At 35.9% G+C, this 14,871-nt stretch overlaps 1 protein-coding gene across 2 annotated transcripts in view; it reads left to right on the forward strand.

Moving 5' to 3' along the window:
* Nucleotides 1-14,871, forward strand: part of CPED1 (cadherin like and PC-esterase domain containing 1) — a 268,463-nt gene that overhangs the window by 122,010 nt on the left and 131,582 nt on the right. For both annotated transcript variants that reach the window (XM_080818333.1, XM_080818334.1), the window contains 6 exons: nucleotides 636-708; nucleotides 2,163-2,330; nucleotides 3,616-3,720; nucleotides 5,272-5,441; nucleotides 9,321-9,391; nucleotides 11,493-11,543. In XM_080818333.1, the coding sequence (XP_080674459.1) occupies nucleotides 636-708; nucleotides 2,163-2,330; nucleotides 3,616-3,720; nucleotides 5,272-5,441; nucleotides 9,321-9,391; nucleotides 11,493-11,543 (638 nt within the window). The remainder of the gene's footprint in view (nucleotides 1-635; nucleotides 709-2,162; nucleotides 2,331-3,615; nucleotides 3,721-5,271; nucleotides 5,442-9,320; nucleotides 9,392-11,492; nucleotides 11,544-14,871) is intronic.

Here is a 14,871-nt window from a genome sequence, read left to right on the forward strand (position 1 = left end):
TATGAACTCATAAACATCTTTTCATATTTATAGATTCTAAAACTTCAGAGCATGTCACAGACTTGTTAGCATCCAAATAATAGTGACAAGAAATAAAGCATACATTGTTTAAATTAATTTTAATTGCCTCTCCTTTTTAAGCTTAGCTATTTTTAGCATATGATCTTTGCATTGACTAGGTATAATTTTACTTATGGACTTTATTAACAATATCCAATAACTATTGTCTCTGTATTTCAGTTTACTTGAATATAATTTCGTGCATTTTTTGTAGGCAGTGTTAAATTTAGAATGTCAACAAGAAGGAGATGACTCAAGTAAGCTTTATCATGCTTATATGTGAATAAGAATGCCTAGCAGTTAAGAGGAGAGTTTCCTTCCCCGTATTTAGGTTTTCATGAAGTAACTTCATTGTTTAATGTGTTGTGAATACTCTAGATAGATTTGTATTTTCTAGGAGGAACAAAACAAATTCCAACTTAAAAATAAATTGCATGTAATTTCCAAGCCACTGTTCCTTTTACTTAGTACAGATCTTGACATTTAACTTTAGTAACTGTTAATAATGTATCAAATAATAGAGTAAATGTAGCAAATAGAATATATTTTTATATCACCGTTTGTTTTTATTCCAGATGCAGATTATGTTTTCAACTTTTCACCTTTGATATTGGTTACTACAGTTTCCCGGACCCTGTAGTGCTCCAGGTAAGTATCCCAAAAGCTTCTTGTGAAGTTCCACCTTACACTGAATGATCTGTTGTGTGTGTGTGTTGGGGGAGGGGGTATATGTGTATGTGGGTGGGTTGTTTGCTTTTATAGTAACCAGCCAATAAATAGCAACTTGTATTAAAGTCCTCACAGGCTTATATTTTACTGTAGTTCAGAAAATTAACCAATATGTGTAGAATCTATGATTTATTATTTGAGTTCCAATCCCCATTATGCATCACTATCGAAAGGGTGTGGATTTTCTACAGTTCAATCACCCCGTTTATGAAATAAAATGGCAAACATGTAAAAAAAAAATAAAAATAAAAAATAAAATGGCAAACATGTAGATAATAGAAAATAGAAGATTATCCACCTTATTCACATGGGTTTGTAGAAAAAAGTAACTCTTATTCTTTACATATAGATAGTTTTAAGTTGGCCTATATTTTAATTTAAAAAGCCACAGGCATTTTTAAAATATATGTTTTTTTCTAGTATAAATAAGTGTAAATTAAAGAGTGCTTTTGTATACTCTGATTCTTTTACTTCCTTTCAAATCAACTCATCCTTTCAATGAACTCATTCAGATCATCCCCTCCAACATATCTTTCATCTAAAATATCCTTTAGTGGCAAGAAGATTAAAAAAACAGTTGATTGCATAAATCTACAGAAAACTTTATTTGGAGCTATGGAGTAGGAAGAAGGGAAAGGAACAAACGAATAATGTGCAACCAGAATTCCGCTTCATAGTGCACTGACCACTTTTCAAACTGTTGTACAAGGTGAATGATTGCATTATATGTGGCTCAGACATTTAGTTGAATAGCTCAAAGGTCTATCCATAAAATTTTGAAACTTCGTGAATCTACATTTTTAATCATTTATTCATTATCTTGCACACATCTTAGTTTGTATTATGCTCTTTGAAATTTGTGTGGCCAAGGTCAAAGAGGTCACTGCCTGTGTTCTCTAGGATTTTGATGGATTCCTGTCTCACATTTAGGTCTTGAATTTATTTTTGTGTATGGTGTAAGAAAGTGGTCCAGTTTCATTTTCCTGCATGTTAATGTCCAGTTGTCCCAGCACCATATATGTTAACTAACTTGAATATAGATACAATCTAAAAATAGTAATAAATAAATAAATAAAAATAAATAAAAATTATTGTTCAGAAATGTCATATATTATCTTTCCTGAGTACAAATTCTTCAACAGTAAAGAGTTACAAGATAAACTATTGTGACTTTATAATCCATTACTTTTCATATAAAAAACCGTACCTTCAAAAGAGCATTCTTTGTATTTTATAAAGCTGTTGACCTCCAAAAAGGCCACTAGATGTCAGTTCTGATCTACAATCCAACAGGAATGACTCATGTCTTAGAAATGATTTCACTGCATTAAAAGTCAATGAAAAATATTTGCTGTGGTTTTACTCTTTCACAGGTGCATGAGCATTTAAATTTTCAAGATGATGATAATATGGATTTTGAGGACCAAAACACAGAAGAATTCCTTTTACAAGATACTTTCAATTTTCTCTTCTCTAATGAATCTTCACTTCCAATGTTTTCTGAGATACTTCAGGGACTCTATAGATCAGGTGTTTTTAAGGTAAGTGCCTATTTTTTCAGTGACAATTTTTTTTTTCCAAGTCATTCTTAGAAAGGTGCTATTTTCTTTATTGTATAGCTAAACAAATGGATAATGGATTTGAAATGAATCAGTATCTGTTATATTCCTCCTCTTTATAGTTTTCTGCCCTGAAGACCAAGATTATTTTATGTCTACTAAGTATGAGTAACTGATTATGATGCAATTATGGGTTAAGATAAAGAAGTTCCCAACTCCTAAGGAATGTTTGTGGATATTACGAAAAATACATATTAGATGTTATTTAAAATACTTTAAAAGGAATAGTAGAATTTTTTGGAGGCAATCTAAAAGAACAGAGGGCGTTCTAGATTGACATCAAGGGACCGGAGTTAGAATATTAATTTTTAAAGAATTCACATCTGGTTAATATCTTTGCTTAGCTGCGGATGATTAGGATGTAGTCCTTCATAGGAGCATTGGTTAATTTTTATGGTGCGTTAATACAAGTTTTCTTAATGCATCAAAAATCTGTACAGATCATTAAGTACAGCATTATTCTCTATATATCTTTTTGTTTTAAAACCTGTATTTGGCGAATTTGGGAGAGAAGGATGTGAAAGTTCTTACAAACACACATCGATGCTCTATGGAGAGTTTTTGGGAGAGACAGAACATGGCTTTACAGACTGCTGTTTCTCCTGGATTTTATTCATTTTTTCCTCTAGTTCCCTGTTTTCCTTCATTAGTGAGTGGACTGTCATTAAAACTGTTAGAAAAACTTGACCCAGAAGTAATGGTAAATATGTACAACTTCTGCTCTCAGGGATGCCTCAGAAAAAAGTGAATGTGAGGAAAAATGGGGTAGGGGGACTATTTATGAGAATCCACGAACTCCAAAATTGTAATGTCCCACAGATGAGAGTCCCTTGTTCACCTGCTGCTCTGCTCTCTGGCACCCTAAAGCCTGAAGGAGATGCTTCCCAAATTGTCACACACAGTCTACCTGCATTCCCAAATTGTCCCACACAGTCTACCCTCCTGGACTCATCTCCCCACCCTCACTTACCAGCACAAGATTGAGCAATTTCATTCAGGTCCTCTGCGTCAAGTATGGAAATTTTCTTAGAGGCAGACACTGTTGTGACAAGCTGAAGTCACTAGGCATGATTTGGCATTAATTAGCTCCGCTGTTTTTTATAGAGTTTAAACTTCGATTGGTTTATAAAGGTGAGGGGCAACTGGGCTAAACATGGTTTGACTTTGTAACAATTGCTTAAGAATTGTTCCTCTCCCTCCATTATAGGATGAAAACTATCAGAAGGAACAAAACCAATGCCTGTCTTTAGAGGAGATGAACTCAATTATGACTTTCATAAAGGAACTTGGGAACTTGGGGCAATTCCAACTGGTAAAACAGAAGTGACATTTGATTCCTCATGATTACTGAGCTTATAGATCAGCCTTATTTGGTTTTTGTTTCAAACCGGGTGAAGATTTTTCTTTAAGAAATAGAAATCTTTGTAAGCTTCTGTCTTCTTTTCAGACATCTAAATATTAAAATGAGCAGAACCTATATTCTTTAAGAGTTTGCAAACAATACATGACTTATTCAAGGTAAAAGGATATGAGATCAGTGTAGCTGCCAGTATATGACAGTTCTGAAGGGGAAAATGTCTATTTTTTTCTGGAGAAGTTTTGCTTTTAGCTTTGGGACACGTACATGTAACAGAAATTTCTTTCTGCTCATTATGTCCTTTTTGTTTGGGTCAAATCAAGTATTACTGAATGTAACCACATTTTAGAAAACAACCTTAATCTTAAATTTGTTTGCAACTCTATAGCAAACGTCAAAAAAGAAAATGTAAATAATTATGATAGCTACTACTGGGTTTTAGCTTAAAAAAATAACTGACATTTGTTTTCCTTTCTGTGTATTTTCTTGGGTTCTATTAATTTATTGGTCAATATCAAAGGTCACTATCAATATAATTGATTACATGTATGTGTGCATGTTCAGTACTTGCTTTGCTTCTAGTTCTGCCACTTATCTAGATGGACTATAATGGATTTCTATTTTTCCACCTAAGATTTGCTTATACAAAAAATCTTGTTAAAACAACATTTTTCAAAGTCCACTGATAATTTATTATTAATCCGTTTGGATCAAACAATTATTTTTTACTTAAAAAAATAGCATGTATTCACATGCTATTTGTCTAAGTTATAACCAATTTACTAAGTTAATGAATGAATGTTTGGCACATGTCTTTATAATTTAATCTCATATTGTAGAGGGCTCAAAGTAAGCTTTTGCCCCAAAGATAATAATTTAATTGATGGATTATTTTAATTAATTTAAATATAGTAAGTATTACATTTGTGACAGTTGGCTCAAAACTCAACAAAGATAAAGAGAGAGGTCTCATTCTTCAGGAATTCATAATTTGAGATATTGTGAATGTAGAGAACATCTCTTGGTACAATGTGAAAACTGAAGAATTATTTTACAGGAAAAAGGGCAAACTCCGATTTCCTGACTCTTAGAGTAGAAAGAGGATAACCGTAGATTTTCTTTTCCGTGGGATTAATATCTCTTACCCTGACAAAGTTCACTTGCAACCCCAACTGATTTCCCTTCATTTTTCCTAATGCTTGAGTCACTCTTTCATTCAGCTGTTCTCAGCTATCTATAGGAAAGAGATACCCATTTTCATTCAAAGAAAAGAGAAAGAACACTTACTGCATTTGGAAATATGATCAACAGAATTAGTTCTTTATAAAAAGTGGCATTTACCTTGACAACTGCACAGAAAAATTATATTATGATACTGACCACTGGATTTTAAATAAATATCTGACTTTTTAAAATAGCTGAATAAGATAGAAAGCCTTCTCCATTTCTTTTAAATTATTTTCCATAACTTATTCTGATATTCTCATTTTGAATATTTCTTCTCAGCTCTTCCCATCTACTACTCCTGGGATTCGATCTTTGATGCGTGAATTTTATGATATGGCAAAGCCTGTAGGACAACCTGGTTCAGTCCTGACTCAATCCTGGTCTCTTTTAAATGTATTTGAACAGTTTCAGCTCCTGAATAAAAAGGCACAGCTACATCCACTGGAATGGTAAGATAGCCACAAATTTGAATTGTGCAATCCAAAAATTCTCTAAAGATTGATTTCAAAAGATTTTGCCTACATTAAAGAAAGCAACAAAAAGAAACGTGTCCAAATATTTGTGCTCTGGAAAATAATCTTCTTTAAAGCATTGAAACCATAACAATTCTAGTGGTCTTCAAACACTGTAATAAAAACACATCCAACAGTTTTTCAAACCAACAGGATTTGACTCTACTACAGAGTATTGTTTAAAATGAAAAAGTTTCAACCTCATTTCCTTCTGTGATATATATCGTTGAATTATGGGATCATCAGAAAGGATTCGGTGACCTTTTTTTTTTTTTTTTTTAAATGAACCATCAGTCAGCGTAGAGCCCAAGATGGTATGAGCACATATTTAGAGTTCTTGAGGTGTGACTTTATTCTGGGCAAAATCTAGACAAATTTACAAATATGTCTGTCCCTGCCACAAGAATAGAACTTTTCTTTTTCAGAAGGTTTAGAATCTCAGAGGGAAACAAACATTTGTCCTCCCAGTTCCACTTCCGTTCTAGTGAGAGGTGGTAATGAGGGAATGGAAGAGGGGACAGCCCAGGTGAATATATTCACATCTCCTGTAGTTGTCAAAAAGGGACAGTGCCCAAGGAACTGGCTGAGTCTGCTTCTCTTTTATATGATGGAATTCAGGACTATTTGACTTTTCTACTGCCAGGAAAAGAGAAGCAAACCTAAACCTCCTAGGGAGATGAAAGACGAAAGGGCCGTGCCATAATCACTTGTGTCTCCTGCAGGCCCTCTCAGGCAGGAATGGCTTCAGCTCTCCTGACTTGTGCTTCATTTCTCTCTGCCTCAGGAGGTCATGAAAGCATTTCCATAAGAATTTTTTTTATAACTCAAAAGTACAAATAATCGTGTATTTGAAGAATTCTTAGGACATTTCCCAGGATCAGAACTCACTTGAATTGCCACGACTTTATGAAGTTGGCCTTATTCCCTCAATGCTCAGAAGTAGTAAGCCTGACAGAAGCCTGGACTTGTTTGAAAAGTAGGTTTTAAATAACAGAGCTCAGTGCCCATTGATTTGTTCTTTGCCCTCACTCAAGTCCATCAAGTCTGTCTCACTCATCATTATCAATGGGGAAGAGCAGACTTGATTTACCAAGGAGCCAATTTAGGTACTGTTTTTAATTTTGATTAAATTCCCTTGAGATACACAAGTTTTGGAAAATTTGTTCCCCAGCAAGTTTTTCTCAAGCTCCACATATGGTATAAGGTTAAAGAAGGGACTTACCTTAACTTCAGAATACTGCATTTAATGCAAGCCCTAAGCCTAACTGTAATGATTCCCATTAAATAAGGGAATTTATTCATGGTCAGTGTTGGAAGTGGTCAGTGTAGAAAGGGCCAAAACTTTTTTGAATCAGATAAACCTGGATTCAAATACCCCAACCCTAGAGTTTATTAATTATAGCAGTTAAAGTTTTGATACCTCTGAGACTTAATCTCCACATCTGTAAAAAAAAGAATTATACTACCTACCACTTGTTACTTCACAAGAATTACATAAAATAATTTCCATGTGCCATATGGTGTCTGGTATGTTGCAATCAAAGTAGGTAATAAATATTAATATGGACTTTTCATGTTTCTCTACCATCCAAAGGTCACTTTAGGATCTACAGTGGAGGGAAACATTTTTCTTTCCTTCATAGGAAAAGCAAGACAAGTTTGAAAGATTTACCTAAGTTAACCTTGAGAACATTAAATTTTAGATCTTTATCAAAAAGCAATTAGGTAAATCACTCTGAGAACATTTCCAGAAAGAATAATTCTAATTATCTTCAAATTTACCTGGGAGCATATGTATATTTAATTATCACCCATGCTGTGTTACAAGGAGGATGCATATTAGACAAGTTTTCTAGATGAAGAAACCATGCGGAGAAGGTGGGTCATTTGCTCAAGTCACAAAGCCCAGAGAAAAAGAGGAGAGATTAGGACCCTGGCCTTATGTCCGTGGCCCAGTGCTTGATTCCAGTATATCCTGCAGATGGACAGGTCAGGTGTAGTCATGCATCATTGTCCTTATTTTCACAATGGTCACCTCCAGCTTTTCTACAGAAAAAGCCAATTTTACATATCTCTGCTATCTCTGGGGAATAATGATTTCATGCTTCCTTTTATTTTTTTAAATTTAGTTATTTATTTAAGTAATCTCTATACCCAGTGTGAGGCCTGAAATCATGACCCTGAGATCAAGAGTCATATGCTCCCCAGACCGAGCTAACCAGGCGCCCCCATTCTTCCTTCTAAATAAAGATCCTTTGCTTAGAGCAACAAAGTGAGAAAAGATAAAGTCAGAAAAGCAACAGTTAAAAAAAGTGACCATTATGCATGTCTGTGCCCTGAGGCTTAGAATCCAGGGGTCCCAACAGAATCAGTATAAATCTGAACAGAATGAAAATACTAAAATCAATATTTGTGCATCATCTGCTAATTTTCACTTTACTAGCAATACAGTTGCAAGTGTACTTTGCTCTCCTCATAGGCTTTCCATGAAAAAGCCACATTTTTAAAAATAAATAATTTATTCACAAAATCACATAAGGAATCGCTGTGGGATGCTTTACCATACAAAGCATCTCATTCCACTAAGATAGTAACTCACTGTATGTGCATTTCAAGATTGTAATTTTAGGAGCTTCACTTAGAGTTTTTGCTTCACATGAATTCAGAGATATTTTTTTTAATTTATCCTGGCATCCAGTCAACCTTCAACTAAACATATCTCACCCCATGCTTGCTTTATCTGTTTCTTCATTCCTTGGGAGAAGGGAAATATTTTAAAGTTAGTCCTAGACATTTTTCTCTCTCACCCCTAAATACTTCATGGTATGCATCAAAGAAAGAAAAGAGACTTACTTTACAAGTAAAACTGCAATAAAATTATCACACCTTCCCACATTAGCAATATTTTTAATTCCTTGATTCTTCGTAATTTGCTGATGTTTCTATTTTGAAGGAACTGACTATGCCTATTCATCTCCTCTCCACCACAGTGCCCGGCACAGTATCTGGGACAATAAATATTTATAAAATGTAACTTAACACAGAGCATCTGATTTCATGCTCATAGCATTGCTGTGAAATCAGGCCAGTGATCTGTTCTCCATTCTGCTACAGTGGAAATGCAGAAAGAATCAGAGCACAGCCCAGAAAAGTCCAATCACATCCTGCTCCGTATTCCCCGTCCTCAGGACCAGCAAGTGTTCGGTCCATGGTTTAGATTATTTGGTCTCTACTTTGAAGAGTCAAAGAGCAATCTGGCCAAGCACTTAGTTGCATAACAGAAAAACATGAGGCAAACACACCGAGAGGAACTAACCCTTACCGTTCAGTACAGTTAGCCAGCATCTGAGGACAGAAGACGCGACAGGATGGTAGGTCGCTTTCTGCGTAACACCCTTACATACACACAACCTTAGGTTGTGTGTATGTTCTTCTGAGTCTGTGCCTCAGACTTTCCAGGCCTTCTTGCTTCAGGACTGCGTGCTTTTAGCCAAACAGTTTCCAAAACGAGTGTGTGTTCCCGACTCACTTCTGTTGGACCCAGGCTATCAGAGATTACTCGCTTTTGGACTGAAGAGTGACTTTTTGCCCTGGTTTTCTTCAAATGTGCTTCTGCTGATTAGAGATGATGAGATTTCCACCCACCTCACTTGAAGCCAGATTGCCGGTCTTGAGGAATGAAATCCAGAAAGTGTTTCTTTGTGTTCATCAAAATATCTTGTGCCCACACAAGGGAAAAAAAAAGTGCATTAGATGTGATTTCCATGACTTTTGTTCATTTCATTGATCCAGACTTGCTTGGCCTTGCGTTTGCAGGAATTCTTTCACAGAGGATGAGAACATTGAAAAACCACAAGTGCCATTTGATGCAACTGGAAATAAAAAAGGTAAAAAGATACAGTCTCACTTCTTCCAACATGAAAATAAGTATTGTGTGGCCCCCAAAATATATAAGAAAAATGTTTTGCTTCCTTAGCAATCAAAAATGGAAGTTAAACTAGGGAATGCTATTTTCCCTCAAATTTGAAAAGCTTTTTCCTCTTAAAGATCATAGAGGGGTGCCTGGATGGCTCAGTGGGTTAAGCCTCTGCCTTCTGCTCAGGTCATGATCTCAGGGTCCTGGGATGGAGCCCCGCATCAGGCTCTCTGCTTGGCAGGGAGCCTGCTTCCCTTCCCCTTTCTCTGCCTGCCTCTCTGCCTACTTGTGATCTCTCTCTCTGTCAAATAGACAAATAAAATCTTAAAAATATACATATCATGGAGTTGGGGATTGTGTAGAGAAATAAGTATTCTCAATCCACTGGTGCTGGTATAAATTAGAGCAACCTCCCTTAAAGGGCCATGTAATGACATATAAGAAAATCCTTAACAGTTATTCTTATAGGGGCGCCTGGGTGTAGATGGGTAAGCACCCAACTCATGGTTTCCCTTCAGGTCATGATCTCAGGGTCCTGGAATCAAGCCCCACGTCATTCTCTGTGCTCCGCTCACAGTCTGCTTGAGATTCTCTCTCCCTCTCCCCTTCTTGCTCGTGATGTCTTTCTCTCTCTCTCAAATAAATAAATAAATCTTTTAAAAAAAAGTTATTTTTACATCAGAGAAATCTCACTCCTAGATATTCATTTTAAGGAAATAATTAATGTACACAAAAGTTTAGTTACATAACTTATTAAAAATAAATTTAAAAATTTGAACTACTTGGGGCGTCTGGGTGGCTCAGTGGGTTAAGCCTCTGCCTTCGGCTCAGGTCATGAGGGATCGAGCCCCGCATCAGACTCTCTGCTCAGCAGGGAGCCTGCTTCCCTCTCTCTCTGCCTGCCTCTCTGCCTCCTTGTGATCTCTGTCTGTCAAGTAAATAAATAAAATCTTTAAAAAAAAAATTTGAACTACTTCTATTGTAATAATAGTGAATTGGGTAAATAAAGCCATAGACTTCCCACATAATACTGTAAAGCCATTCTCATATTGCAGAAGCGTATTTATTACATGAAAGATGTCTGTGGTATGTTGTTAAACGAAGCAATTGACTACAGGCAACATGGGCCTCGAGGAACATTAATGGCAGTTGTGATTTTCTTTTCTCTAGACTTACCTCTGTTTTCTCTAATTCTCTTCTTTCTAAAGGACATCTGAGCTTTTGATCACACAGAAAGAAAATGTTTCTAATTTTAAGAATAAAAGATGAAAACAAATACCACATGTCTATAACTTTTTAGGAATCAAAATTTCCCTATTGCAAATCAAGGTTTAATACAATACAGTGGTTCTCAGCACGTGGCCCCTCAACCAGAAACACCACATCACCTGGGAAATTTGGACCATTCTGATCTGAGTCAGAATCACACCTCTCTGGGTATGAGACCCAGCACTCTGTCTTGTAAGACAGATGATTCTGAGGCATGTTAAAATTTGAGATCCACTAATTCAATAGAAGGAATTGGTAAGCCCAGTGAAGATTTGGTGATAAGCTGCTATTCTGATGTCTTTCTCACTCCCACCATTATTCTCTTTAAATGAATGATTTAAGCACTCTGAGTGTTTTTATTCATTCCTTTGTTCCATCAGTATGTAGTAAGGCGTTTTTTAGATAGATGTTTGGTTTAATTCAGAAATTTAAGAGGAAGTGCTTGTGGAAGTGCTTGTGGATAAAATTTCTGTAATTCTAATGATTTTGGATATTATAGTCATAAAATCAAGGTACCTTCTAGAAGGAATCTTAACAGATCACCCTAAAGCAATGGATGACATTTAAGCCATTCATTTTTCTCCCTTAAAATTTTCCCTTTTGAAATAATCATTCTCCGAGATTTGAACCAAATAACTTCTTTTGTTTTACTGTAGCTTTCGGTTTAACTAAGTGCTTTCTGATATAAGAAAAGTTAAATAATAAAATGGTTCTACTAAATTATGCTGTTTGAGATTACTGAATATATATTCTTTTTGTTTTGATTAACCGTTTCCATTTTAAATTAACTTTTCTTTTTTTAGCTGTTGTTCCACGAATTATGAATGAAACCAAAGAAGTTCGCTGCAGTAACGGTGAGTTCCAGTGAAAGTGTTTCGGTGGCATAATCGATAGTGAGGCACAGCCGTGCTTTGAATAAATCACCATTTTATCATATTTGGGTACTTTTATTTTTTTCTTTTCTTTTTTTTTAATAATTTATTTTAAGAGAGACACAGCAAGAGAGGGAACACATGCAGGGGGAGTGGGAGAAGCAGGCTTCCTGCTGAGCAGGGAGCCTGATACGGGACTGGATCCCAGGACTCTGAGATCATGACCTGAGCCGGAGGCAGAGGCTTAACCCACTGAGCCACGCAGGCACCTCCCTCCCCCAACACTATGATCTTAAGACGCTTAACTATGAGCCACCGAGGCTCCCAATACTTGGGTACTTTTAGACTGTAATGTATTTTAAGTAAATTTTTAGAAGTTTCTGAATGAGTTGCTATCTGTCACTTTTACTTAAGAATATTTTTAATGTTCTATTTTTGAACATGAAATACTATGTTTATATATTTGTTTGTTTGCTTGTTTAAGGCCAGAGACTTTCAAACTCATTTTGAGGGCTCTTCAGGGTGCTAAGGCTTTGCCTTGGAGACTACTCAAGTGGATAAACTTGGCTTATCTGCTCTATACATTGATTTTTAGGGCTTACACCAACCCACAGGGATTCCTTTTCCACCATACTGTTGACATAATGGATAGTACTGGGGTTGAAATTTTTTATAACAGTTGAGAGTTTTTAATCTGATTTTTGGTTTGTTTCCTTAAAATTCATGAATTTTTTTTTACTAAGGTATAATCAAGAAAAATGGTATGTATATAATAATAATACATTTCAAGTATGTAGATTTTAGGATTTGAAAATAATTTTCTTTATATATTCTCTGGTCAGTATTATCCCAGTGCGGCCTTGCAAATATATAATTCTAGAGAATCTAACTGACCTTCCAAGGTCACAGGGCTATTAAATCTCTGAGTTGGATCACTAAGCTGGATCTTCCAATTCTTTGTCTAAGGCTCATGAATTATCTTAATACTTTATAACAATATGATGGAAAAATCAGAGTCGTACTTAGTAGGTTTGCTTTTTGGCCATGTGTACATATATACATATATATATATATATACAGTGCTAAAACATACACTGAGAAAATTCAGCCTTTCATAAAAAATCTGTTCCAGTAAAACATAAAAGCTGGAAAAAATAAGATTTATGGACTAAGGTTTAATTTATTATAAATAAGAGTCTTCCAGTTTAATAAAATCTAATTTGTATCTTCTGAAAGGCAATTTAATTCATTCATTATATTTTAACAGTATCATTAAAATCAGGGCAGACTGAGAAGTTATACAATAATGTGGTTTAATAGAATCAACAAGTACATCCAATTAAAGAAAAATAGCATTTTAAATAACAGGTCTGATCAGGAAAAATAACAGGTCTGATCAGGAAAAATAACAGGTCTGACTTATGCCATTCCTTGCCTGAACTTTCCATCCAGTCTCTTCCTCCTAAAAAAATACATGCACCTCTTGGGAGACCGGTGCCTAGGCTATAATGGGGCAAGGACTAGGGAGTAAACCTGGGGCAAGTTGAGGGTGCACATTTGTCAAGTCACTTCACCTCCTTGGTCTTCTCTTCTATGATGTATAAAATGAAACAACTCTCTGGGGATAATCTCACTTTTTTTGCAGTTCCCAAGTAACCTGCAGTAGAGGCTGTGAACAGGTTAGATAAGCTCTTCAGCTTAGTTCATATTTTTATGTTGATAAAAATCTAGTCCTACCTGGGTCTGTATAATTAATCTGCCGACTTTCATGGCATGATCTAAGATTTAAGAAATAACTTGATGATGCCTCAGAACAGGTGGGATTATCCTTCAGAGTCTAGGCTTTTCTTGAGTTTGATATGAGTTATGATTGTCCCTCAAGAGGGCAATAAAACTCTGTGGTTAAACGAATCCATTAAGAGCGACCAAAACTTCAAACGGCTTTCCCAAATACACTTGCCAAGTAGGTTAAGCAGCCTGCTACCGCCACAGCTCATGCTGGGTTCTCCGTGGACCTGAGGTAAGCTGGCCCGAGGCGAGCTGGCACTGGGCTGGGAAGGATGCCAAGGACACTCCAGGTGTTTGAAGGCAGCAGCACTGATGATTCAGGTGAAGATGGTATCAAGATAGCTTTTAAGCAGGGGTTTAGGATGCTGCACTTAAGCCAGAGGTGGAGAGTTTCTGATGAATCCGAAAGCAAGCACTTGCTGGAATCTTGCTTAAGAGAATGATTACACATTTTGTCTCATGTGGGGCTGCGTTTCAGTGTTAAAATGGGCAAGCCCTCTGGAAACTTTCAGTATGAAGTGGAAGTGTAGACTGCAGGGAAACTAACTCTCAGTGACTGTTTTATAAAAATATGTCTTCTTAAGTTAAAGTACATCTTCTGCGGTGAGTATTTTGAAAAAATAAATCTTCTACTTCTTTATTCAATTAACTGGCTTTGAACATAGAAGTGTAGTGCAAGCATTTATATTCCCTTCCTACTTAGGAAATGGTCCTCTCAAAAGCACATTTTGAATCTCTGGTCTGCAGCCTGTTTAAAGTGTTATGTTAGGTTCGCGGTCTCCATTTGAGTCAGATCTCATGACCAACCATAGCCTGTTTTTACTGTGCTTATCTCAGTCCTTGAGCATAGAATGTGTAGGAAAAAAATTTTTTTAATGAATGCATTTTTTTTATTAACATATAATGTATTATTTGCTTCAGGGGTACAGGTCTGTGGATCATTAGTCTTACACAATTCACAGCACTCACCATAGCACATACCTTCCCCAATGTCCATCACCCAGTCACGCTATCCCTCCCCTTCCCCACCCCCAGCAACCCTCAGATTGTTAAATGAATGTACTATTAATAAGAAGTTGAATTCAAACTTAAGTTCAGTGTATCGCTTCCAGCAGCGAACCCTGCATTATCTGTTTTGTTGCCCTATTATTAAACATCGTTGAACATTTTATTTAAAGACAATAGAATAGTACTTTCGTTTGACAGATTTCCATAGAATCCACTGGAATTTTGTTCCATAAATACTGAAAAGTATTTTATGGAACAAAATACTTATTAATATTTCTTTAAAAAACATTTGCTAAGCTTCTTTTGAGTATTGTGTTTATCCCGAAGATGTAATCAAAATAACTTAGCAATGGCTGGTATTTATGCCTATCTATCCATTTTTCTTTTTCTCATCAAGATACTTTTGTAAAAATTGGGTTAACCATCTAGAAACACATTTTTTAAGTGGCTTAGAAGCAATGGTACGAAGTAATATGCTGGGTTCTACAGCAGGATTGAGCAGAGTCTAATATTT

The sequence above is a fragment of the Martes martes genome (assembly GCF_963455335.1).
Source record: "Martes martes genome assembly, chromosome: 11".
In the NCBI taxonomy this organism is placed as follows: Eukaryota; Metazoa; Chordata; class Mammalia; order Carnivora; family Mustelidae; genus Martes; species Martes martes.